This window comes from Schistocerca cancellata, chromosome 8 (assembly GCF_023864275.1).
Source record: "Schistocerca cancellata isolate TAMUIC-IGC-003103 chromosome 8, iqSchCanc2.1, whole genome shotgun sequence".
NCBI classification, from domain to species: domain Eukaryota; kingdom Metazoa; phylum Arthropoda; class Insecta; order Orthoptera; family Acrididae; genus Schistocerca; species Schistocerca cancellata.
The window spans coordinates 52,913,980-52,941,676 of NC_064633.1; the positions used below are offsets into that span (position 1 = coordinate 52,913,980).

A 27,697-nucleotide genomic window follows, 5' to 3' on the forward strand; every position below is an offset into this window, starting at 1 on the left:
TCATGCAATAACATTTAGTGGACACGCTTATTTGAAGCAGGGAACATAGCCGCTGGGGGCGGACGCACACAGTGCAGTAGTGTGTGGTGCGAGCGCAGAGTCTGACAGAAGCGCTCGGGCGCAGCTGCAGCTAGCGGCGTGTACAGCGGCACATTGTGAGGCACCGAGCTGGAAGAACCGCGTGTCATGGCCAGCACAGTTCCGGCGCTAAGAGGGCTCAGTGCAGAAAGCATCAGGAGGAACTGACATGAGACAAGAGCGCTGTGGGCCAGAAATTGTTTATTGCAAAGCGACGCTAGGAAGAGCCTGTTGCCATGCTTTGTCGGCGATTATTACCTTACGCAGCACCAGCAAACACTGACTGAAGTAAGACCAGACTACCTTCAATATTCTACATCTACATCTACATTTATACTCCGCAAGCCACCCAACGGTGTGTGGCGGAGGGCACCTTACGTACCACTGTCATTACCTCCCTTTTCTGTCGCGTAAGGTTCGCGGGAAGAAAGACTGTCGGAAAGCCTCCGTGCGCGCTCGAATCTCTCTAATTTTACATTCGTGATCTCCTCGGGAGGTACAAGTAGGGGGAAGCAATATATTCGATACCTCATCCAGAAACGCACCCTCTCGAAACCTGGCGAGCAAGCTACTCCGCGATGCAGAGCGCCTCTCTTGCAGCGTCTGCCACTTGAGTTTGCTAAACATCTCCATAACGCTATCACGGGTACCAAATAACCCTGTGACGAAACGCGCAGCTCTTCTTTGGATCTTCTCTATCTCCTCCGTCAGCCCGATCTGGTACGGATCCCACACTGATGAGCAATACTCAAGTATAGGTCGAACGAGTGTTTTGTAAGCCACCTCCTTTGTTGATGGACTACATTTTCTAAGGACTCTCCCAATGAATCTCAACCTGGTACCCGCCTTACCAATAATTAATTTTATATGATCATTCCACTTCAAATCGTTCCGCAAGCATACTCCCAGATATTTTACAGAAGTAACTGCTACCAGTCTTTGTTCCGCTATCATATAATCATACAATAAAGGATCCTTCTTTCTATGTATTCGCAATACATTACATTTGTCTATGTTAAGGGTCAGTTGCCACTCCCTGCATCAAGTGCCTATCCGCTGCAGATCTTCCTGCATTTCGCTACAATTTTCTAATGCTGCAACTTCTCTGTGTATTACAGCAGCATCCGCGAAAAGCCGCATGGAACTTCCGACACTATCCACTAGGTCATTTATATACACTCCTGGAAATGGAAAAAAAGAACACATTGACACCGGTGTGTCAGACCCACCATACTTGCTCCGGACACTGCGAGAGGGCTGTACAAGCAATGATCACACGCACGGCACAGCGGACACACCAGGAACCGCGGTGTTGGCCGTCGAATGGCTACATCCAGCATCTCTACGATCGTCTCCATGGGAGAATAGCAGCCTGCATTGCTGCGAAAGGTGGATATACACTGTACTAGTGCCGACATTGTGCATGCTCTGTTGCCTGTGTCTATGTGCCTGTGGTTCTGTCAGTGTGATCATGTGATGTATCTGACCCCAGGAATGTGTCAATAAAGTTTCCCCTTCCTGGGACAATGAATTCACGGTGTTCTTATTTCAATTTCCAGGAGTGTATCTAACTACTAACAACCTGCTAGACGAATACCAATCAGGTTTCCGTAAACATCGAAGCACAACATCCGCACTGATAAAAGTGACAGATGACCTGAAACGTGCCATGGACAGACAAGAAGCGACTATCATTTGCTTCTTAGATTTCAGCAAAGCATTTGATACTGTCGACTTCGACATCTTTCTAGCCAAACTTAGCGGTCTAAATTTCTCACCAAGTGCAGTGCAATGGTTTCGCTCATACATGTCGTCTCGTCAGCAACGCGCCTTGTCCGGGAATATAAAATCACAATGGCGGCAGGTAGTGCACGCGTTCTCCAAGGCTCAGTACTAGGTCCCATACTCTTCTCTCTATATGTCAATGATGTGTCATCGGTTTTGACTTATTGCAAATATCATATGTATGCTGATGACCTCAGTTGTATCTAAGTGCGAAACCAAGCAATCTTAAGAAAGCTGTTGAAAATTTCAATACCGATCTCGATGCACTAGCAAAATGGGCACAGGACATAGGACTAAAACTAAAACCATCTAAAACCCAAGCGGCACTTGTTGGTCACTCTAAGCTCATTAGCCCAAAACATCGGGAATCCGTGCCATCTCTTATCCTAAATGGAACAAATATTAACTTCTCTGTCTCAGCAAAGAGTTTGGGAGTAATAATAGATGAAAATCTAAATTGGACAGAGCACGTAACTGCTGTGTGTAAAAAAGCATCAGCATCCCTTCATGTCCTACAAAAATATAAAAAACTCTTCCCTTTCGATCTGAAATAGAAATTAGTACAAACGCTTATACTCCCAATCATTGATTACAGCGATATTATCCTACAAGGCCTCTCTCAGGAAAACTAGCGACGTCTGGAAATGGTCACGAATGCCTGCGTCCGATATATCTGTGACGTTCGACTTTTTGATCACATTTCACCAGCATATGCAAAATTGTCCTGGCTGCGTGCAGACAAACGCAGAGATTTCCATACACTCTGTCTCATTTACTGCCTTATAAATGTACACTGTCCCTCATATCTCTCCTCGTCCTTAACGCTTATGTCGGAACAACATGACAGAAACACACGTTCCCATCATAATAAAATCCTCTCTGTTCCACTGCATCGCTCAGTCACCTTCTCCAAGTCCTTTACAATAGCGGGAACCCGACTCTGGAATAGCCTCCCTCGTTACGTTAGAGAACTTAAAAATATATCCGGCTTCAAAAAACAGTTAATGACGTATCTACTTAAGCAACAGTAATGCCTTCCTCTGTACATGAATGCACTTCACCTCATTACTTCCCTCTTTCCCCCTCCTTAAATCTCCCTTCCCCAAAACTCGCTTTACTAGTAAAAATCTACTTTACACACCAAGATATTAATGTACATCTGCACAAATCTTCGTTACTATTGCCAATTTTTCTCATGTTTATCATTATTATTTGATTTTTTTACTGTTACTATTATTGCTTTTATCATAATTTGTATGTATAGCGCCTATTGTAAAAATACTGCCAGTACTTATTAGGTCTTAGTCATTACTCTTTATTCATATTGTGACTAGCGTAATCAAATTTTCTTATTTAAACTATTTTCATGATGTAACTGTGATGTGTGAAATGCTGCATGTGTGAAACACTGGTCTGATGTAAAAGAGGGCGTGATTGCCCTAATCTGATCAGGTTAAATAAATAAATAAATAAAATAAATAAATAAATAAGTACGCACCGTTCAGTGTTCTGTCAACAGGCAGAGGAGTACAGTCGTTCTCGAATGTTTGTGCCCAGAGCGTGCTGCGTGACGCACCCTGCGAGCTGACGATGCACCGACTCTACACTTTTCCGTGATTTCCCTAAATCACTCCAGGCAAATGCCGGGATGGTTCGTCTGAAAGGGCACGGCCGACTTCCTTCCCCATCCTTCCCTAATCCGATGAGACCGATGACCATGCTGTCTGGTCTCCTTCCCCAAAACCAACCAACCAACCAATCATCGGTCAAGATAGAGGAAAAAGACATAAAAAGAACGAGAGTAACCCGCTACTTGGGCGTACACATAGATGAAAAGCTGAATTTCCATGAACACATTAGAATATCAACAGACAAGGCAGAAAAAAATACTGCACAAACTGGCAAGGATAAATTCAAGACAATACAGACTTCCTTTGTCAGTCACACGAACCTACCACTGCGCACTCTTCGAATCATTACCAAGTTCTGCGGCCAGTACATGGGCGCACCGACTCAACCTCGTCACAAACAGAACAGCAGTTAGGCGAAGACAGAGAGCGTCCTAATGTGACTATCTGGAGCATTTGGCATGACATCGGTCGAAGCGCTGTGTGTAGTGCTTGGAATCTTCCCGACAGGCATAACAATTAGGCTTCGGGCCACGCGGGACTGGTTCAAGATCGGCAGACTAGACCAGGTTAATACAATAACTGGTTCTCCGCTGAACAACAAGCGGGACCTCAAACAATGGAAAATCGATACATGGCAAGAAGAATGGGGCACAAGTGATAAGGGACGGAGAGTACATACCGTATTTACTCGAATCTAAGCCGCACTTTTTTCCGGTTTTTGTAATCCAAAAAACCGCCTGCGGCTTAGAATCGAGTGCAAAGCAAGCGGAAGTTCAAAAAATGTTGGTGGGTGCCGCCACAACTAACTTCTGCCGTCGAATATATGTAGTGCTACACAGGCATGCTTTGCAGGCACAAAGATAAATACTGGCACCAAAACCTCTGCGTCAGTAAATAAATTAAAAAAAAAGGTGGAAGACGAGCTTTTTTCCCCGCCCTGAGTTTTGACCACTGCATTTTCATACATTATCCAACGAAGTAAATACAAATTACGTATTGTTCATCTTCGAATGTAGCAGCATTTCAATGTACTACAAAAATCCGGCTGGCAAGACTGTTTGGGATGTTTGTCAATATGGCCAACTCTACATTCTGAATTTTTTCGTACCTGTGAGAAGAGATGGTTGCTAATAGGAACTTTTATGAAGTATTCTCTTCACCATAAGAATAATACGAATATAAACATTTTGCCGTGTATTGTTTCATGTTTGCTGCTATCTCATTTAAATCCTGTCTGCCTAATAAACTACGAAACGAGAGTGAGACAACAGCAAACGCGGAAGAATATACATATCATGTCATGTTTATATTCGTATTATTCTTATGCCTAATAGTGATAGTCAGAAATGAAGCATGGCAATTGACTAGATTTTTAAATCTAAGATGACTCTAATTTCTGTGCAGAGTGTAATGTACTAAAGAGGCGTCTGCAAAGATTTTCAAACAGAGAAAAGTTTTCGCTAAACTCTCGTTCAGAACATCATCTATCATACACAGTCTATTATTTCGTTCTTGTTGATCAATATCAAAGAAAGCAGCAGTGTAAGTAACAACAAATAGCAGTCTCTTGCCATTGTTTCGCTTATGAGACAATTCCTCTCCCTCTCTCTCTCTCTCTCTCTCTCTCTCTCTCTCTCTCTCTCTCTCTCTCTCCCCCCTCTCCCTCTTTTTTTTAAAGCGGCGGTAGCGCGCTCAAAAGCAAGCAATGCTGCGAGCTGCGACAGGCCGTAAACACGCACTATCAGAATGCAACAAACAATGTACGACACAGTACAGTAATACATTTTCAGCTTAGAGTGACGTAAACACCTATAACAAAGAAAACGGCGCTTATCAGATCAAAGAAAAATCATCAGTCAATTCAAACCAGATGAAGCACGTGAAAAAGGAAGAGTACCCGTATAAATACAGACAGAGAGCCTGACGCATAGCAGTGGCTACCTGGTAAATCTTAACTGCTAAGCTTACGACTCGAACCAAACTACTGTAGCTGTATCGTCATTCATTCGACCTAAATTGTCTCTTATATTACAATGGACCAACTTTGTTCCGATTTGGAGATGCGGCCTAAAACTTTTCTCTCCCCTTGAATTTCGAGTCTCAAATTTCAGGTGCGGCTTAGATTCGGGAATTTTTTTTTTCCTCGATTTCGAGTCTCATTTTTCAGGTGCGGCTTACATTCGGGTGCGGCTTAGATTCGAGTAAATACGGTACACTTTTTCCGGATATCACAGAAAGGTTAAGAATGAAACATGCCGATCCTAGACGGGGCATGGTGCATTTCTTGACTGGGCACGGACCTTATTCCACGCACTTGAACCGCGTGAGTCTAAGAGACACATCTACATGTACATGTACATGCGGAGGTATGGGACCCCCCGAACACACAATCCTATTCTGTGGGAAATACAGACAACACAGGAACACACCAGGAATACAACACTTACAAAGTGAACGACACATATACGATGCAATCAGAACACCAGAATTATGGGACGAACTGAAGGTACTGACAGAAAAAATCTCAGATGAATGCCATGAAGAGAACAGGCGCGAGAGACCGTACAGACGACAAACCTAGATGCAGCACCTACACAGCCGCCATAGTGTGGAGGATGAAAACCGGGACAGAAAGAAGACCGACAGAAATGCATTAGTCTGAACGTAATGTACAGATATCACAACACATTACACATAAGTAAAGCTCAACATGAATAGATGTAAACAGTGTCGGCGCACCGTCGCAATTGCCACAGGCAAACACGGCACTTTAAACCTGTTAATAGCGTAATTATGTTAGTAACAGCTTCAGTAATTACCATAGCAATTAGAATAGCATAGATCTTCTTAGTTAAAGCAAGCAAAGGATTGGAGGCTGAGGATCAGTGGCTTGACAACTAATTCCAAGGCTTTCATCATCAGTTCCCCAGGGTGGAGGGACTACGAACTTCTTCCTTTCCTATCGTCTTTCCTCTTCTTCATTCTAATCCATATTTTTGTATTTCTTTTTCAAAATTACACTTCATGTTTTTTTGTTAAACGGTTTGGGAAAGCTGCCATAAAGAAAAGAAAAGAAAAGAAAGATAAATAGCAAACAAAGATAACCAAGTAAAAGAAAACAAAATAAAAGAGACAAAAACAAAACACGATCAAAAATGACCCGCCTCCACGTGGCGGGACGCAGGCAACGGTGCGGTCGGATGCGGGAACTGGTGTGGAGGTTCAGCCACATCAGCGCCCACATCCCGATCGCAGCGGCTAAGTGGTCAATAAAGACCCACGTTAAGCAATTAGGTGGTGGGTCGTAAAATCAGGGTGGCAAGTGAAAAAAAAATCCCTAAATCGCTCCAGCAAATGCCGGGATGGCGCGGCAGACTTCCTTTCCCATCCTTACCTAATCCGGTGAGACCGATGACCTCGCTGTCTGGTCTCTTCCGCCCACACTACCGAACCCGCTCTGAGCCGCCCTCTAACAGGCAGGGCTGGGAGGCAGGCGTATTCTAGTAGCGCAGGTGGCTGACTGGTCGCTGACAAACGAGGGAAACTTCCCCATCAAAAACTGAGGACAGATCAAGCGTGAAGACAGGAAGAAGATACACTGAATTGTGAAAAAAGAAGCAAAATAGAAACAGTGAACGGTCCAAGCTCAAGATGTGCAAAATCGAGCGAATTTGGATAGTCAGGGCGTCGTGGTTGTGTGGTGACGGTGTTGGATTGTAAAGCGGGAGATCAAAGTTCAGATTTCTCTCGTGACCAATTTTTTTCACATAATTATATAATCTTTCGGTCCGGTCGTTGACGTGTTTATTCTCCTTCTGTAGTTGTAATGGTTCTTTATTTACGTGACCATTACGGCACTCCAACCCCAGTTCTCGATACCAGTAATATCGTACTATTTTTCTGCGAACTAACAGACATATTTTAGTGACAATATTAACATTTGGTTTTATTAATGTGTAGGTACTCCGATGTATCGATAATGATGTGGTTCTTGTGTGTATTCTTTCTGTGAGACTGTCATAATCTTTGACTTACTTGTAACCATTTTGGCACGAATGCGCACAGAGCAGTCTTAGATTCACTTTGCAGAAGTTAAGTTCTTATTTCGCTTTGTAAAAGAACAGTCAAGTCTTGTGTTTGGTTAAAGTGGAAATTAAAATATGAAGATTGATACAAAACTGTTTTCTTGATGATGTGACAATTAAGAAGAAGTATATGTGAATTTACAAGAAGTTTAATAAAAATGTGGATAGTGAACACCAAGTCAAAAATTATTTCTACCATACCATTGATCTGATCTGGGATTGTTTGATCATTAAGAATTTCCTGAAAAACGCATTTGTTAGGTCTTCAAATATTGCTAAAATGCAGATCTGGACCTTCTAGCAGTCAAATTGGAATCACCCTAGAATCAACTTGATGAGCCGTAACAACTTCGACGAAATCTACGTGGGAATCCATTCAAGATAAGCGCCAAAACTAATGACTTTTTTTACAGTGACTTCATTATTTCCATTCTGAAGATACCATCCACAGTCAATAACTTTGTTGATGCCCGATAAAGCGAACATATGCTGCGTGAGCAACATTATTAATCTAATTTCTAATCTACTGTGCAAGTGGTGGTATTGTTAGATAGTCATGGCAACTCTCATACCATACATTGATTATAGAATGTGAGTCATGTGGTAAGAATGTCTCACCGTCGTAGGTAAATGGTATGAATAGCGACAGTAGGTGAGACGCCCCTTAGACCTCTGACCGAAGTGAAAAGAAACTATGTTAGAGTCGAAACTTCGAAAACGGAATGAAAGAGTCGTTCTACACAAGTAACACATGTCACGACAAGTAGGAGGTACCTAAGTCTGGAAGTCCCTGGAACCTCACTGTTGGAGATTCATCACGATACAGACATAAATCTAAATACGGCGAATAAACACGTCAATGACCGCACGGAACTTCATAATTTTGTAAAAAAATATAAATATATAGGGTGCAGGGGAGGTTCGAACACGAGTCACCCCCTTCGCAGTCCAACACCGTCACCACACAACCACGACGCCCTGACTATTAAAATTCGCTCGATGTTGCACATCTTGAGTTTGGACCGTTCACTGCTTCTATTTTGCTTCTTTTTTCGCTGTTCATCGTATCTTCTTCCTGTTTGCATGCTTCAACTGTCTTCAGTTTTTGATGGGCTATCCACTGGGCATTTTAATGCTAAATCTGTAGGGGGGGGGGGGGGGGGGTGGAACGAGAAGTTTTTCTTGTGAGAAGTGGACCAGGAAAGTTGGGTAAGTGTTGATAATCTTATGCATCCCTGCATCTGGTGTACTGATGCTTCCTAAGCTTAGGAACGTACATGTAAGATTATTCATTTTATTGTTATCTTCTCACATGCCAAGTCGACACTACTAATCGAGCAGTTCTGTGGATAAGACAAGCTACTGGTTACGAGCATGCACTTCGTTTGTAACTGTGCTGTGAAGCTTGGACCTGTTAATATTGTTTGGTGACGTTTCCAGAAAGAGTCTGGTAGCGGCACACTTGTCTTATCACATACTAATGTGTTTATTTCCACAGATTTTCTTAGTAAGGACCATGGCGAAATTTAGATGCCAAAAAGCGAGATGCAGACTAGACGCGTAGCAGTGTATGAGGTAGCGTACCTGGGGCCAACAACATTTATCTCTACATCTACGTGATTACTCTGCTATTCACAATAAAGTGCCTGGCAGAGGGTTCAATGAACCACCTTCATGCTGTCTCTCTACCGATCCAATCTCGAACGGCACGCGGGAAAAACGAGCACTTAAATTTTTCCGTGAGAGCCCTGATTTCTCTTATTTTATCGTGGTGATCATTTTCTCCCCATGTAGGTGCGTGCCAACAGAATGTTTTCGCAATCGGAGGAGAAAACTGGTGATTTAAATTTCATGAGAAGATCCAGTCGCAAGGAAAAACGCTTTTGTTTTAATGATGGCCACTCCAATTCACGTATCATGTCTGCGACACTATCTCCCCTATTTCGCGATAATACAAAACGAGCTGCCCTTCTTTGTACTTTATCGATGTCATCCGTCAGTCCCACCTGATGCGGATCCCACATCGCACAGCAGTACTCCAGAATAGGACGGACAAGCGTGGTGTAAGCAGTCTGTTTAGTAGACACGTTGCACCTTCTAAGTGTTCTGTCAATGAATCACAGTCTTTGGTTCGCTCTACCCACAACATTATCTGTGTGATCGTTCCAATTTATGATATTTGTAATTGTAATCCCTAAGTATTTAGTTGAACTATTCACTTAGCAATATAACAACACAGCCAAAAGACGCGCTGCCCAGTAACTAACATTTTACAAGACTTTTCAAACGTACATTTCAAAGCAAAGATACCTGACATGTAACTTTTAAACAGTATAATGTAGAACTTAGTGGTACAAATTGTTGTTAAGGTCAATATCAACGGATTTACTACATAAAATATCCAAAAATATAATGATGTTAGGCGTACAAGCCTGCAAGGAATTCTAACAATTCAGAACAAAGAGACTCGCGTAATAATTATAAAAGAAAATTTGTACTTTCTTCTTTTGGGTAAAGCAGGTTTGTTAGGGTGTGGATACCTGTTTCGAGATTGAATGTTGACTTTGCAGCCAAGTCTGCACTGATCTGAATCTTCTTGCCTCATTAAAACAGTGTGTCAGAAGGGAGGTCGAATCCATGGGCAACTGCTCGCGAAGGGCATAAGTTACGGGTTGTAGATTTGTTCTTTGAAAGTGTAAAACAACCAGCTCTTTGAACTGAGCCATGTAAAATGTAAATAACTATTAAAAGTCTTTTGTATGCACGTAAAAGGCGCTTAAATTCTTGTACCAAAGCTGTTTATCTTAAGAAGTGTGTAGATTTTATTAAAATACTCTCGAAGAAGTAAAACTTTGGATCTATCCTCCATTAAGCTTTCATCGCTACTGTTGGGTCTTCCATACCCAGAGCTATTTTGGTGATTAGTTCTTATTAGGTTTAGATCGCTGACCCGTGCTGCATTTCGTGTAGCTTCTTATCTTTCATAGCTATGAAATTTACTTGTTGAGTGTTTGTTGTAGCCTACTGTCTATGAATTTAACTGTTTGGGTCTGCCAGAACCAATGGTAGCAAGGAAGTAAGTACTATTTGGTTCTACAAGATCCAGAGTAGCGACACTGGCATCTTTTCATAACACAAAAACGGAAATACGGTTATAGCACACATTCAGAAAGTTGAATCTGCGTGTTTACTTCAGGAGAGGGCTGAAAGTGGATGAAACAAACGATCTTTGTAAGTATGTATTGCTATATGAAATGGCTAGTGAAGAATCAGATGCAGAAGGCTTAGACTCGGTTTTGGAACTATATGTATAATTAACACGGTATAGAAAATGAAGTAATTTCGGACGACAGTGACACGAATCAAAGTATTAATAAATTTTGTTCGTAAGGATAATCATACTACAATGATGGAAAACGTTCCTTATCCTCGTGTCAGAACTAGGTACGTGATACTGTATCACACGTCCCAGATTTGAGGGGAAATGCGAAGAATGAATAGACAGATATAGAAATATGGCATAACTGCATAATGACCTATCCTCTTTGGGAATATCTCACTGTAGATGACATGCTCAACAAATTTTAAGGACGATAAAGTTTTCCAATCTACATTCCTTCCAAACCTGTCAAATACTGAACGAAAGTCTTTAATCTAGCTGATGCAAGAACATCTTACACCTTAAATTTGACGAGCAGCCAGAAGGACTTTATAAGTTGAGTAACCGCACTGCTAATGTTGCGAAAAGGTTATATGAACAAGTCAAAGCCAAATGAGATTGTGTTGTCTATATGTACAACATAATTCCATGTCAAGCGTTTTTGTATGCCCAGTCAGTACGAAATAGGAGAGAAAGGCACACTCGGTCTAATTACACCCATTTCTGGGCTGTTTACGAGATCGTTCGCCGTTTCAGCTGAAAGCTCCCCTGTGGATGTGCAGATGTAACTGGTCGACCTGCAAGGTAATTCCCGTTTTCATGACAATTCCTTTTTCGTTAAAACTGTCCAGGACGTGTGCATTGCTATTCTCAGAATTTCCACACTTGCCACGCAAGCACACGAGCCGAAATTTTGGTGCTCCCTGATTTACTAGTTGCCTTCTTTTTTCTCATTCTTGAAGTTTCATTTACTAGTTACGTTTAATACCTACTGTAACTGGTACTAGCTGTATTTTGTACGACATATGTGACTTGTCCTCCCCCCATGAAACATGAACCTTGCCGTTCGTGGGAAGGCTTGCGTGCCTCAGCGATACAGATGGCCGTACCGTAGGTGCAATCATAACGGAGGGGTATATGTTGAGAGGCCAGACAAACGTGAAGGTTCCTGAAGAGGGGCAGCAGCCTTTTCCGTAGCTGCAGGGGCAACAGTCTGGATGATTGACTGACCTGGCCTTGTAACACTAACCAAAACGGTCTTGCTGTGCTGGTACTGCGAACGGCTGAAAGCAAGGGGAAACTACAGCCGTAATTTTTCCAGACGGCATGCAGCTTTATGTATGGTTAAATGAGGATGGCGTCCTCTTGGGTAAAATATTCCGGAGGTAAAATAGCCCCCATTCGGATCTCCGGGCGGGGACTACTCAACAAGACGATGTTATCAGGAGAAAAAATTGGCGTTCTACGTATGAGAGCGTGGAATGTCAGATCCCTTAATCGGGCAGGTAGGTTAGAAAATTTAAAAAGGAAAATGGATAGGTTAAAGTTAGGTATAGTGGGAATTAGTGAAGTTCGGTGGCAGGAGGAACAAGACTTTTGGTCAGGTGAATACAGGGTTATAAATACAAAATCAAATAGGGGTAATGCAAGAGTAGGTTTAATAATGAATAAAAAAATAGGAGTGCGGGTAAGCAACTACAAACAGCATAGTGAACGCATTATTGTGGCTAAGATAGATACGAAACCCACGCCTACTACAGTAGTACAAGTTTATATGCCAACTAGATCTGCAGATGAAGAAATTGATGAAATGTATGTGGGATAAAAGAAATTACTCAGGTAGTGAAGGGAGACGAAAATTTAATAGTCATGGGTGACTGGAATTCGAAAGTAGGAAAAGGAAGCGAAGGAAACGTAGTAGGTGAATATGGATTCGGGGTACGAAATGAAAGCGGAAGCCGCCTGGTAGAATTTTGCACAGAGCATAACTTAATCACAGCTAATACTTGGCTCAAGAATCATGAAAGAAGGTTGTATACATGGAAGAACCCTGGAGATACTAGAAGGTTTCAGATAGATTATATAATGGTAAGACAGAGATTTAGGAACCAGGTTTTAAATTGTAAGACATTTCCAGGGGCAGATGTGGACTCTGACCACAATCTATTGGTTATGAACTGTAGATTAAAACTGAAGAAACTGCAAAAAGGTGGAAATTTAAGGAGATGGGACCTGGATAAACTGATTAAACCAGAGGTTGTACAGAGTTTCAGGGAGAGCATAAGGGAACAAATGGCAGGAATGGGGGAAAGAAATACAGTAGAAGAAGAATGGGTAGCTTTGAGGGATGAAGTAGTGAAGGCAGAGGAGGATCAAATAGGTAAAAAGACGAGGGCTAGTAGAAATCCTTGGGTAAGAGAAGAAATATTGAATTTAATTGATGAAAGGAGAAAATATAAAAATGCAGTAAATGAAGCAGGCAAAAAGGAATACAAAAGTCTCAAAAATGATATCGACAGGAAGTGCAAAATGGCTAAGCAGGGATGGCTAGAGCACAAATGTAAGGATGTAGGGGCTTATCTGACTAGGGGTAAGATAGATACTGCCTACAGGAAAATTAAAGAGACCTATGCAGAGAAGAGAACCACTTGTATGAATATCAAGAGCTCAGATGGAAAACCAGTTCTAAGCAAAGAAGGGAAAGCCAGAAAGGTGGAAGGAGTATATAGAGGAGCTATACAAGGGCGATGTACTTGAGGACAATATTATGGAAATGGAAGAGGATGTAGATGAAGATGAAGATGAAATGAGAGATACGATACTGCGTGAAGAGTTTGACAGAGCGCTGAAAGACCTGAGTCGAAACAAGGCCCCGGGAGTAGACAACATTCCATTAGAGCTACTGACGGCCTTGCGAGAGCCAGTCCCGACAGAACTCTACCATCTGGTGAGCAAGATGTATGAGACAAGCGAAATACCCTCAGACTTCAAGAAGAATACAATAATTCGAATCCCAAAGAAAGCAGGTGTTGACAGATGTGATAATTAGCGAACTATCAGTTTGATAAGTCACGACTGCAGAATACTAACGCGATTTCTTTACAGACGAATGGAAAAACGGGTAGAAGCCGACCTCGGGGAAGATCAGTGTGGATTCCGTGGAAATGTTGGAAGACGTGAGGCAATACTGACCACACGACTTATCTTAGAGGAATGATTAAGGAAAGGCAAACCTACGTTTCTAGCATTTGTAGACTTAGAGAACGCTTTTGACAATGTTGACTGGAATACTCTCTTTCAAATTCTGAAGGTGGAAGGAGTTAAATACAGGGAGCGAAAGGCTATTTACAGTTTGTACAGAAACGAGATGGCAGTTATAAGAGTCGAGGGATATGAAAGGGAAGCAGTGGTTGGGAAGGGAGTGAGACAGGGTTATGGTCTCTCTCCGATGCTATTCAATCTGTATATTGAGCAAGCAGTAAAGGTAACAAAAGAAAAGTTCGGAGTAGGTATTAAAATCCATGGAGAAGAAATAAAAACTTTGAGGTTCGCCGATGACATTGTAATTCTGTCAGAGACAGCAAAGGACTTGGAAGAGCAGTTGAACGGAATGGACAGTGTCTTGAAAGGAGGGTATAAGATGAACATCAACAGAAGCAAAACGAGGATAATGGAATGTAGTCGAATTAAGGCGGGTGATGCTGAGGGAATTAGATTAGGAAATGAGACACTTAAAGTAGTAAAGGAGTTTAGCTATTTGGGGATCAAAATAACTGATGATGGTCGAGGAGGAGAAGATATAAAATGTAGACTGGCAATGGTAAGGAAAGCGTTTCTGAAGAAGAGAAATTTGTTAACATCGAGTATAGGTTTAAGTGTCAGGAAGTCGTTTCTGAGTGTATTTGTATGGAGTGTAGCCATGCATGGAAGTGAAACATGGGCGATAAATAGTTTGGACAAGAAGAGAATAGAAGATATGAAAATGTGGTGGTACAGAAGAATGCTGAAGATTAGATGGGTAGATCACGTAACTAATGAGGAGGTATTGAATAGAATTGGGGAGAAATGGAGTTGTGGCAGAACTTGACTAGAAGAAGGGACCGGTTGGTAGGATATGTTCCGAGACATTAAGGGATCACAAATTTAGCATTGGAGGGCAGCGTGGAGGGTTAAAATCGTAGAGGGGGACCAAGAGATCAATACACTAAACAGATACAGAAGGATGTAGGCTGCAGTAGGTACTGGGAGATGAAGAAGCTTGCACAGGTTGGAGTAGCATGGCGAGCTGCATGAAACCAGTCTCTGGACTGAAGACCACAAAACAATGTGACTTGTGGCATTTCTTAAGCGACATCATCTTCACCGAATCTCCTCCTGCTGCAGCATCGTACTATTTATGAGCGCCGCGTGCAGCTGTGAAGAAAACTGCTCGGCTGCAGAGCACGGGTACCGACCTCATCGTGCATCTGGCGCGACAGGTTCTCCAGCTGCTGGCGGGCGTTCTGCAGGCTCTTCCTCTCCACGTGGTCGTGGGGCGTGTGCGCCAGCAGCTCGTGCAGCGTTATGATGTACCTGGGCACCTGAAAATGGACTGCTGTTAGACCAAAGTGCTGTGTGTTTCTGTCTGTCTCTCTGTGTGTGTGTGTGTGTGTGTGTGTGTGTGTGTGTAAATTACCGTTACTAACTTCTAGGACTTGTAGATGGGAGCGACGACGTAAAATTTTGAATAGCAGACCATGTCTGCAAACTTGGCCCAACGACGCTTTAGAGCATCAGAGTTATACGCGCCGGCACCTGTAAAGGCATGGATACAGGGTGAAGCGAAATTCGCACACTCGAGCTTCGCAGCGCGACTCCTCACATGCCAGGGATAAAAAAAAATCTGTCACGAAATTTCGTCGGACGAGTACATCCGGCAGAAAAAGGACGTTAAAGAGTGGCAATCTGGCAACACTGTAACCACATGTACGGTAACTACCTCTGTTAGCACACCGTTCTCGTGCTGTACAGTTGGTGCAGTGGATAGAGTTTTGGATTAGCATGTAGTAGGTCGATGATTCGTTCCTGGGTTGAGCCCTATGTTTTTTATTTGGTAAATGTAGTGCAGGCGGTACGGTACCTGGTATCTTAATCGTGAACAGCGATTGCAGCGGGTCTTCTAGAAAACACTTGCACTTACATACTACAATCATAGAAATGGATGATTGGTCAGCTTTGAAAGAAGTCCTTTTCATGTCATGGAATTTCACAATTACCTCACCTCCACTAGATGAGAAAACTGTTGTCTTTGTATCCTCCTCCAATGGTCCCAGAGATAAGTAGCAACTATTATTCTTGCCTTGTTCAGGTCCAGACTTTTCGTTAGGGTCTTACGTTACCAATAGGACTACCAGTGTGCTTTGCGAATAATTTCCAAACCCGGTTACTATTTGTATGTGTTATCACCATGGTCCCATGTCTTTCAACACTGAGTTTGGCAACCGCATGCTGTTTATTTTGTATTTCAATGCATTATTATTATTATTATTATTATTATTTGTTATTATTATTATTATTATTATTCTATCGATGGGACTGTGGAAACATCACGTCTATTACCGTTAGGGACACAGCGTAATTCGAAACAGAACTTTCCACAACTAGCGATGTCGTTATGAATCATGCAGAACAATATCTGTCAGAGGGGTATTACATGGAACGGGTACATCTTTAGCATCTTTAAAATGATATTGTTTTTTGTAGTTATCCCGTCCTATGACAGGTCATTTGCTTCAACTGTCCCTTTCTTATTTGTCTAACCACATATTTGTTACGTTCAGAGTTCCAAAATGTTGTAAATTTAGGATACATGTAACGTAAGAAACGGCGTATATTACAGTATGAAATTTCAGAATGAAATTAGCAAATAAAAAAATGCAGCCCACCGCAGCATCGAACCCACGACAACCTGCATGCTTACCCAAAACTCTACCCTCTACACCAAATGTGCAGCATATCCAACATTTGCTGACAATGCTAGTTACCATACATGTGATTAGTGTTGCCAGATTGCCACTGTTTAACGTTCTTTTTCTGCCGGATGCACTTCCCGGACGAAATTTTGCGAGAGACATATTTTTATCGCTGGCATATGAGGAGTCGCGCTGCGAAGCCCGAGTGCGCGAATTTCGCTTCACTCTGTATACAGGGCGGTTTCTTTATGACGTTATGAACTTCCTATGACGTTGATGAAGAGTAAATGTATCAATTTGAGATAAAGTCCCTATACCGGAAACGAACGAGTCTAAAGTTATACGCGAAAAGAGTTCTGATACCTCCGACAGTGGTGCTCTGAGCACTTGTTCACCTTCGCTACTGTGAAACACATGTCATGTGCTCATAACTCCTCAGGTATGCATTTTAGACCGCACGTTTATTGGACATTTTTCCTTGTTTTGGCCCATACTACCACCTCTGACTGTTGCTTATCCTAAAATCGTAGCAACAACAGTACCAGTACACGTATCGCACTACCAGAGTATCACAATGATTTTCGCTTATAACTTTAGACACTTTCGTTTCCGGTCTGGGACCCACGTCTCAAACTGATACATTTATTCTTCTCTGTCACCCTGGAAAGTTTCTAACATCATCACGAAATTACCCTGTATATACATATAGCGTCCGTATACCAATAAGTAATAATATTTTTTGCATGTGAAGTGAGGCATACAAATGCTGTAGAAAAGGTCATGTAACTATTAAATGCGCAAAGACAGTGTTTTATCCGTAAAATCATGAAAATTATTAGTTTAAAAAACGAAGACAATAATGATGTTTTTGAAAAATAAAAGATACCATTGTACGATAAGTGTTCATCTTCGATCTTCAACCGATCTCTCTCTCTCTCTCTCTCTCTCTCTCTATGTGTGTGTGTGTGTGTGTGTGTGTGTGTGTGTGTGTGGTGTGGTGTGGTGTGGTGTGTGTGTGTGTGTGTGTGTGTGTCTTCTCAAGCGTTATTACGAGTACTACTTATCCCGGTCTGTAACATAATGTAATTTAGAGAGATGACGTCAAATAGATAAATCAAAATGTCAGTTGAGTTTTATTTACAGAAGTATTAAACCTCTGTCAACTAATCCAAATTTTCAGAATTATAGCATTGTCAGCATCGCAGCGAAAACAGCATCACCGAAGGGCTGCAGTCCGTGACTGTTATGCGGCACATATAAAATTTGCGTTGCAGGCGCGGTACTATCAGCGCAGACTGTTTAGCAAAGCTGGACACGTCGACCAGGCAGTGTTGTTGACGAATTTTCCAGCCCTTTTAAGGCATTGTGTGGAATGAGGCTTTGGCCTGCACTACGGCTAGAGGAAGACGACTTTCATTACAAAGAATGACCAAGCACGTTGAAAGCAAAGTGACAGGTAAAAGTATTTTTATTTTGACGAATAATTGTCAATGTCCATTTGGTTGTGTTCCTAAAATACCGATCGTATGTAGCTTAGAATTTGCATAGCGTTGCTAGGGTGTTTTTAGTGATTTATCAGTTGAAATTGTAATACTCAATCAACATAACAGTAACACTTTCAAAGAATATATAAAACAAATTTAGTCAGAGTACACGCACACTAAAAACATACGTTTACAGCAGCCAGCGGCTGTAACTTTGACGCTATGTAGCGTCGTCGGATGACGTGTCCGGACATGGGTTCCTATTCAAAATAGTGTGTACTCAGTTCCCTCCACAAGTTGCAGAAGTTTGTAACGGGAATGAACTCCTTATATTTATTGGTAACACTAGTGCGTGAATTACAGACGTCAAATTAAATCTGATACAGTCATTCGACATCCACCCCTCGTTATACAACGTGTACCCAAATTCCTCCGACAAATTGTCCAGAGAGATTTCCGGAGTCTTTTAATGTGAGGGACACACGGCCCGGTGGCTGAGTGTCCGGTGGCGCGCTACTGAGTACCATCTCACCACGACCTGTCTAAATACACTACTGGCCATTAAAATTGCTACACCAAGAAGAAATGCAGATGATACACGGGTATTCATTGGAGAAATATATTATACTAGAACTGACATCTGATTACATTTTCACGCAATTTAGGTGCATAGATCCTGAGAAATCAGTGTCCAGAACAACCACCTCTGGCCGTAATAGGGGCCTTGATACGCCTGGGCATTTAGTCAAACACCGAGCGAGGTGGCGCAGTGGTTAGCACACTGGACTCGCATTCTGGAGGACGACGGTTCAATCCCGGGTCCGGCCATCCTGATTTAGGTTTACCGTGATTTCCCTAAATCACTCCAGGCAAATGCCGGGATGGTTCCACTGAAAGGGTACAGCCGACTTCCTTCCCCATCCTTCCCTAATCCGATGAGACCGATGACCACGCTGTCTGGTCTCCTTCCCCAAACAACCAACCAACCAATGCCAACTTCAACATTATTTTTGCTGCAGAAGTTGAAAGGTGATCACGTTACTGCATTTAATGCACTATTTTCATTTTTTACTTAAGCATATGGCGACGGATAATCGTCACGAATACGGTTGGCACGTTTAAGCAGCGCTGGCAATTCGCAGACGAGGGCGCTGGATCGGTCCATTTTTGCAGTTCGATAAGCTCATTACGAGAAAGTGCTACAGCGAAGATTGTGGGTGCTATTTCTGTACCATTTCCTAAATGTTCGCATCCACAGCCAACAGCTGCTCAGATTGCTGCTGCAGATGCAGTAGACAATGCACCAGAGCCATAGGCCCAACACGGCGGCCTTCCCAATCATCAGTCATGCCTCGTGGGCTACCGGAGCCCGGTCATCTTGAGACCGTATATTCTTGTAACCAGCGCCGCCAGTAACCATCTACAGTGGCCATATTTCACTTAGTCTTTCTGGAGTATCGCAGAATGAACATCCAGCTTCTCGCAGCCCTATTACACGACCTAGTCCAGACTCAGTGAGGTGCTGATGGTGGCGTCTTTGTCGCCTTAAAGGCATCCTTGTCTAACATCACCTACCCACGTGCAATCTAAACGGTAACTAACGCTCACGGCCGTTACAGCGTGTATGTAAAGCAAACCTGACTGAACCCTAAGCGTCGCTGCCAGCACCACTCTTACGCGACTGGCTCGAAATTTGAACGTACGTTATACTTCAGACGAAGAAACACGCCAGCCAACTTTCGCTAATATTGTACAACTCCTCCTTGGTGGTGTGATTTTGTCCGTCAGTGTATGAATAATGCATACTCAAAATTATTTGTGTTTGGTGGCAAAATATTAGAACCTTACAAAGGTAAAGACAATGTAACCACGGATGCTCTCTCCAGGCTTTCGCAAGGATTATTTGAGCATTGAGATCTGATTGAACAGATGTCTGATTTTAAAATATTGTTAATGAAAGTATTGCCTGGAGATGTGCCGGAATATGAGAATTTTACTAGAGACTGATCCTTGTTGGAACAAAGTTAACAGCAAATAACATAAAACCCACGACACAAAGTCAGCCAGTATTACGAGATGCGTTACAATGTCAAATTTCATAGACAAAAAAAAACTGATTCAATCGCCTCGTGTGTATGCATTCCTTATGCGTACTGCGATTATCTTATATGGTGTACCTACATGGCATGGTAGCACTTCGGAGTAGAAAAATATAAGAAGATCGCACTGCATTCTTACGTTCCTTATCTACATCGTCGGGCTCACCATTTCTCACGCACTTGCGTTGTATGTCAGAGGGCAAAACCCATGAACATACCTGATAAGATGCCTTAACATCCGATTTTGACTTTCAAACCTGGAGATATGGTGTCCCTTGATGTCGCGCTATCATTACCTGATGCTCGCGGGGGTGCTACAGACCTTGTAGATGTGTTTGATTTGTTTTCTAAATACGTTATGCTCTCTCACAACAACTACTTAGTGTATTCATCTCTTGGTCTCCCTCTACTATTTTTACCCTCCACGCTGCCCTCGAATACTAAATTGGTGATCCCTTGATGCCTCAGAACATGTCCTACCAACCGATCCCTTCTTCTGGTCAAGTTGTGCCACAAACTTCTCTTCTCCCCAATCCTATTCAGTACTTCCACATTAGTTATGTGATCTACCCATCTAATCTTCAGCATTCTTCTGTAGCACCACATTTCGAAAGCTTCTATTCTCTTCTTGTCCAAACTATTTATCGTCCATGTTTCACTTCCATACATGGCTACACTCCATACAAATACTTTTAGAAACGAGTTCCTGACACTTAAATCTATACTCGATGTTAACAAATTCCTCTTCTTGAGAAACGCTTTCCTTGCCATCGCCAGTCTACATTTTATATCCTCTCTACTTCGATCATCGTCAGTTATTTTGCTCCCCAAATAGCAAAACTCCTTTACTACTTTAAGTGTCTCATTTCCTAATATAATTCCCTCATCATCACTCGACTTAATTCGACTACATTCCATTACCCTCGTTTTGCTTTTGTTGATGTTCATCATATATCCTCCTTTCAAGACACTGTCCATTCCGTTCAACTGCTCTTCCAAGTCCTTTGCTGTCTCTGACAGAATTACAATGTCATCGGCGAACCTCAAAGTTTTTATTTCTACTCCATGGATTTTAATACCTATTCCGAATTTTTCTTTTGTTTCCTTCACTGCTTGCTCAATATAGAGATTGAATAACATCGGGGAGAGGCTACAACCGTGTCTCACTCCCTTCCCAACCACTGCTTCCCTTTCATGCCCCTCGACTCTTATAACTGCCATCTGGTTTCTGTGCAAAGTGTAAATAGCCTTTCGCTCCCTGTATTTTACCCCTGCCACCTTCAGAATTTGAAAAAGATTATTCCAGTCAACATTGTGAAAAGCTTTCTCTAAGTCTACAAATGCTAGAAACGTAGGTTTGCCCTTCTTTAATCTAGCTTCTAAGATAAGTCGTAGGGTCAGTATTGCCTCACGTGTTCCAACATTTATACGGAATCCAAACTGATCTTCCCCGACGTCGGCTTCTACTAGTTTTTCCATTCGTGTGTAAAGAATTCGCGTAGGTATTTTGCAGCTGTGGCTTATTAAACTAATTGTTCGGTAATTTTCACATCTGTCAACCCCTGCTTTCTTTGGGATTGGAATTATTATATTCTTCTTGAAGTCTGAGGGTATTTCGCCTGTTTCATACATCTTGCTCACCAGATGGTAGAGTTTTGTCAGGACTTGCTCTCCCAAGGCTGTCAGTAGTTCTAATGGAATGTTGTTTACTCCCAGGGCCTTGTTTCAACTCAGGTCTTTCAGTACTCTGTCAAACTCTTCAAGCAGTATCGTATCTCCCATTTCATCTTCATCTACATCCTCTTCCATTTCCATAATATTGCCCTCAAGTACATCGCTCTTGTATAGACCCTCTATATACTCCTTTCACCTTTCTGCTTTCCCTTCTTTGCTTAGAACTGGGTTTCCATCTGAGCTCTTGATGTTCATAAAAGGGGTTCTCTTATCTCCGAAGGTCTCTTTAATTTTCCTGTAGGCAGTATCTATCTTACCGCTAGTGAGATAAGCCTCTACATCCTTACATTTGTCCTCTAGCCATCCCTGCTTAGCCATTTTGCACTTCCTGTAGATCTCATTTTTGAGACGTTTGTATTCCTTTTTGCCTGCTTCATATACTGCATTTTTATATTTTCTCCTTTCATCAATTAAATTCAATATTTCTTCTGCTACCCAAGGATTTCTACTAGCCCTCGTCTTTTTACCTACTTGGTCCTCTGCTGCCTTCACTACTTCATCCTTCAAAGTTACTCATTCTTCTTCTACTGTATTTCTTTCCCCCATTCCTGTCAATTGTTCCCTTATGCTCTCCCTGAAACTCTGTACAACCTCTGGTTCTTTCAGTTTATCCATGTCCCATCTCCTTAAATTCCCACCTTTTTGCAGTTTCTTCAGTTTTAATGTACAGTTCATAACCAATAGATTGTGGTCAGAGTCCACATCTGCCCCTGGAAATGTCTTACAATTTAAAACCTGGTTCCTAAATCTATCTGAAACCTGTCAGTATCTCCAGGCTTCTTCCATGTATACAGCCTTCTTTTATGATTCTTGAACCAAGTGTTAGCTATTATTAAGTTATGCTCTGTGCAAAATTCTAACAGACGGCTTCCTCTTTCATTTCTTAGCCCCAATCCATATTCACCTACTATGTTTCCTTCTCTCCCTACCGAATTCCAGTCACCCATGACTATTAAATTTTCGTCATCCTTCACTATCTGAATAATTTCTTTTGTTTCATCATACATTTCTTCATTTTCTTCCTCATCGGCAGATCTAGTTGGCATATAAACTTGTACTACTGTAGTAGGTATGGGCTTCGTATCTATCTTGGCCACAATTATGCGTTCACTATGCTGTTTGTAGTAGCTTACTCGCACTCCTATTTTTTTTATTCATTATTAAACCTACTCCTGCATTACCCCTATTTGATTTTGTATTTATAACCCTGTGTTCACCTGACCAAAAGTCTTGTTCCTCCTGCCACCGAACTTCACTAATTCCCACTATATCTAACTTTAACCTATCCATTACCCTTTTTAAATTTTCTAACCTACCTGCCCGATTAAGAGATCTGACATTCAACGCTCCGACCCGTAGAACGCCAGTTTTCTTTCTCCTGATAACGACATCCTCTTGAGTAGTCCCCGCCCGGAGATCCGAATGGGGGACTATTTTACCTCCGGTATATTTTATCCAAGATGACGCCATCACCATTTAATCATACAGTAAAGCTGCATGCCCTCGGGAAAAATTACGACCGTAGTTTCCCCTTGCTTTCAGCCGTTCGCAGTACCAGCACAGGAAGGCCGTTTTGGTTAGTGTTACAAGGCCAGATCAGTCAATCATCCAGACTGTTGCCCTTGTAAATACTGAAAAGGCTGCTGCCCCTCTTTAGGAATCACACGTTTGTCTGGCCTATCAACAGATACCCCTCCGTTGTGGTTGCACTTACGTACGGCTATCTGTATCGCTGATGCACGCAAGCCTCCCCACCAACGGCAAGGTCCATGGTTCATGGGGGAAGACAACTGTTATTACACCTCCCTTAATCAGAACGACGAGTGAGGACTGCATCCCGTGGCTGTAAACGACAGGCTGCGCCCTCCGACAACGCCCAGAAGGTTGCATTGTTCAAGAGCAACAGATTAGGCAGACTCTGATTTCGAAATTTTACCCCAAATCCAATCCCTCTAAACGGATTTTAGGCCGTTCAACCGACTCATTAGGACGTACATTCCCCGCCAACAAACCAGATGGGTCGAGTTCATAGCCCCTTTTAAACAAATAGTGAATAATTTTCCTCATCCATCCATGCACAAGACTCCGGCTGAGGTCAAGTTAGATATGTCAGGGTGTGAAATATCAAGAGAGGAAAAAATACGCCATGCCCTTATTTCCTTAACAGCCGCTTCACGTCTTAGGATTCTCACTTCTTCAAAAGGAAAACAAGGAATAACAGTTGCTATACTCTGGTCTTTATAAGATTATCAGAATGTTGAATGAAGGATTCTGTCTCACAGCCTACCCGGATTCCAATAAGATTAAAAGGTTATATCATCAGACAAATTAAAAAAATATGTGCAACAGTGTTTTGTACATAGTTTCTTATTTTTAAATAATTTTTCCTTCTGTTTATTTATTGTATTTGTATGTCATATAATATATACGTATTTAGTACGATACTGTTAGTACGATACCGATAGTGCCAACCGAAGTGGCCGAGTGGTTCTAGGCGCTACAGTCTGGAACCGCGCGAACGCTACAATCACGGGTTCGAATCCTGCCTCGGGCATGGATGTGTGTGATGTCCTTAGGTTAGTTAGGTTTAAATAGTCCTATGTTCTAGGGAGGTGATGACCTCGGAAGTTAAGTCCCATAGTGCTCAGAGCCATTTCAGCCATTTGATACTGTTAGTACGATACTGTTAGTACGATACTGTTAGTACCATACTGTTAGTACCATACTGTTAGTACCATAGTGTTTGAATGTGATAAATATGACTTACTGCAAATGTGTAAACACTAAATGTTTTCGATATTCCTATTTATTGTATGTAGTAGTGAGTATTACTAAGAGTTCGAGACGCAACTAAGCAGAATGTAAATAGTTCATGGCTAACTAGCTAAAACCCTAACTGGCCTTGTACCTATGAAGTTATGGACATTTGCCTGAAGCATAGACAGTGTATTCTGCACGAAGAGATTATTTGGAAATAGTTGCACAAATGTAAATGAGAGGAGACATTTGTTTCTAAGCTCCTGTAGAAAACAGTTCTGAGTGATATTAATGAAAATGGAAACGCCTATTTTAGTTAAACGTAAAGACACTTACTGGAATCCCATGAGGTTGTATACAGGGTGTTACAAAAAGGTACGGCCAAACTTTCAGGAAACATTCCTCACACACAAAGAAAGAAAATATGTTATGTGGACATGTGTCCGGAAACGCTTACTTTCCATGTTAGAGTTCATTTTATTACTTCTCTTCAAATCACATTAATCATGGAATGGAAACACACAGCAACAGAACGTACCAGCGTGACTTCAAACACTTTGTTACAGGAAATGTTCAAAACGACCTCCGTTAGCGAGGATACATGCATCCACCCTCCGTCGAATGGAATCCCTGATGCGCTGATGCAGCCCTGGAGAATGGCGTATTGTATCACAGCCGCCCACAATACGAGCACGAAGAGCCTCTACATTTGGTACCGGGGTTGCGTAGACAAGAGCTTTCAAATGCCCCCATAAATGAAAGTCAAGAGGGTTGAGGTCAGGAGAGCGTGGAGGCCATGGAATTGGTCCGCCTCTACCAATCCATCGGTCAGCGAATCTGTTGTTGAGAAGCGTACGAACACTTCGACTGAAATGTGCAGGAGCTCCATCGTGCATGAATCACATGTTGTATCGTACTTGTAAAGGCACATGTTCTGGCAGCACAGGTAGGGTATCCCGTATGAAATCATGATAACGTGCTCCATTGAGCGTAGGTGGAAGAACATCCTGACGAAACTAAAATGAGCTCTAACATGGAAATTAAGCGTTTCCGGACACATGTCAACATAACATCTTTTCTCTATTTGTGTGTGAGGAATGTTTCCTGAAAGTTTGGCCGTACCTTTTTGTAACACCCTGTATATGTATACAGAGTGTATCATAATTAATGGCATAAACGCATACAGTTGAAAGTACACGATACTAGCAGCAAAGAGGTCCCAGTAAACATAGGGTCGAAAATGAATACCTTAAGAGCTACGAGCAATTTTTCATTTTCGATACTGTGAAGCAAATCTCTTCTACTGCTAGCTCTTTGCTTTCCACATTTTGGGAAGTAGTAGTATGGACCAAAACAAGAAAAAAATGTCCAGTAAACATGTGCTCTAAAATGCATACCTTAAGAGATATGAGCAATTGTTCATTAGAAGAGTTGTGTTTCCATGTAGCGAAGATGAGCACGTGGTAGCAAAATGTCTTATTACACGATGTAATATGAGCTATGGATTGTTCATTGAGTGTTTCACCATAATATGTAGCCCCTGTCCCTTTCGCGATCGCGGATTTTCTTTGTTTCGCTTTGCTTGCCATATCCCAAACGTGATCGAGTAAATCACGATTTATCGCGTATGAGCATAAAACAATGGTATTCCAAATATTGGAATTTATATGTCTATTGCTTCATGTATCAAAGAAAAGAAAAAACCTATTATTATTATTTGGAAATATCAGGCCATCTACTTTCATACAAAAATTACGAGGGTAAATTATCAAACAAAAAAGAAATGGGTTTTGTAAAGGAACATAATGACAGACACTGTATTCCGTGTAATACAAAAGAACTACTGTAAAAGTACTGTATAGAAAGTTTTACAATCTGTTAAGCCACCAAAGATAGACACTTTGTGTAAGTTTTTACATGAAGTTACAGTACTGGCCATTAAAACTGCTGTACCACGAAGATGATGTGCTACAGACGCGAAATTCAACCGACAGGAAGAAGATGCTGTGATATGCAAATGATTAGCTTTTCAGAGCATTCACACAAGACTGGCGCCGGTGGCGACACCTACAACGTGCTGACATGAGGAAAGTTGCCAACCGATTTCTCATATAAAAACAGCAGTTGACCGGCGTTGCCTGGTGAAACGTTGTTGTGATACCTTGTGTAAGGAGGAGAAATGCGTACCATCACGTTTCCGACTTTGATAAATGTCGGATTGTAGCCTATCGCGATTGCGGTTTATCGTATAGCGACATTGACATTGCTCCTCACGTTGGTCGAGATCCAATGACTGTTAAAAGAATATGGAATCGGTGGGTTCAGGAGGGTAATATGTAACGCCGTGCTGGATCCCAACGGCCTCGTATCACTAGCAGTCGAGGTGACAGGCATCTTATCCGCATGGCTGTAGCGGATCGTGCAGCTACGTCTCGATCCCTTAGTCAACAGATAGGGACGTTCGCAAGACAACAACCATCTGCACGAACAATTCAACGACGTTTGCAGCAGCATGACTATCAGCTCGGAGACCATGACTGCGGTTACCCTTGATGCTGCATCACACACAGGAGCGCCTGCGATGGTGTACTCAACGACGAACCTTGGTGCACGAATGGCAAAACGTCAGTTTTTCGAATGAATCCTGGTTCTGTTTACAGTACCATGATGGTCGCATCCGTGTTTGGCGACATCGCGGTGAACGCACATTCGAAGCGTGTATTCGTCATCGCCATACTGGCGCGTCCCCGGCGTGATGGTATGGGGTGCCATTGGTTACACGTCTCGCTCACCTCTTGTTCGCATTGACGGCACTTTGAACTGTGAACGTTACATTTCAGATGTGTTACGACCCGTGGCTCTACCCTTCATTCGATCCCTGCGAAACCCTACATTTCAGCAGGATAATGCACGACCGCATGTCGCAGGTCCTG

The 27,697-nt window shown here is 42.3% G+C and overlaps 1 protein-coding gene across 1 annotated transcript in view; it reads right to left on the reverse strand.

The window, feature by feature from the left end:
• LOC126095334 (ras-specific guanine nucleotide-releasing factor 2-like) overlaps nt 1-27,697 on the reverse strand; it is a 1,914,760-nt gene that overhangs the window by 703,560 nt on the left and 1,183,503 nt on the right. Inside the window, exon 8 of the mRNA XM_049910139.1 lies at nt 15,194-15,319. Within this exon, the coding sequence (XP_049766096.1) occupies nt 15,194-15,319 (126 nt within the window). The remainder of the gene's footprint in view (nt 1-15,193; nt 15,320-27,697) is intronic.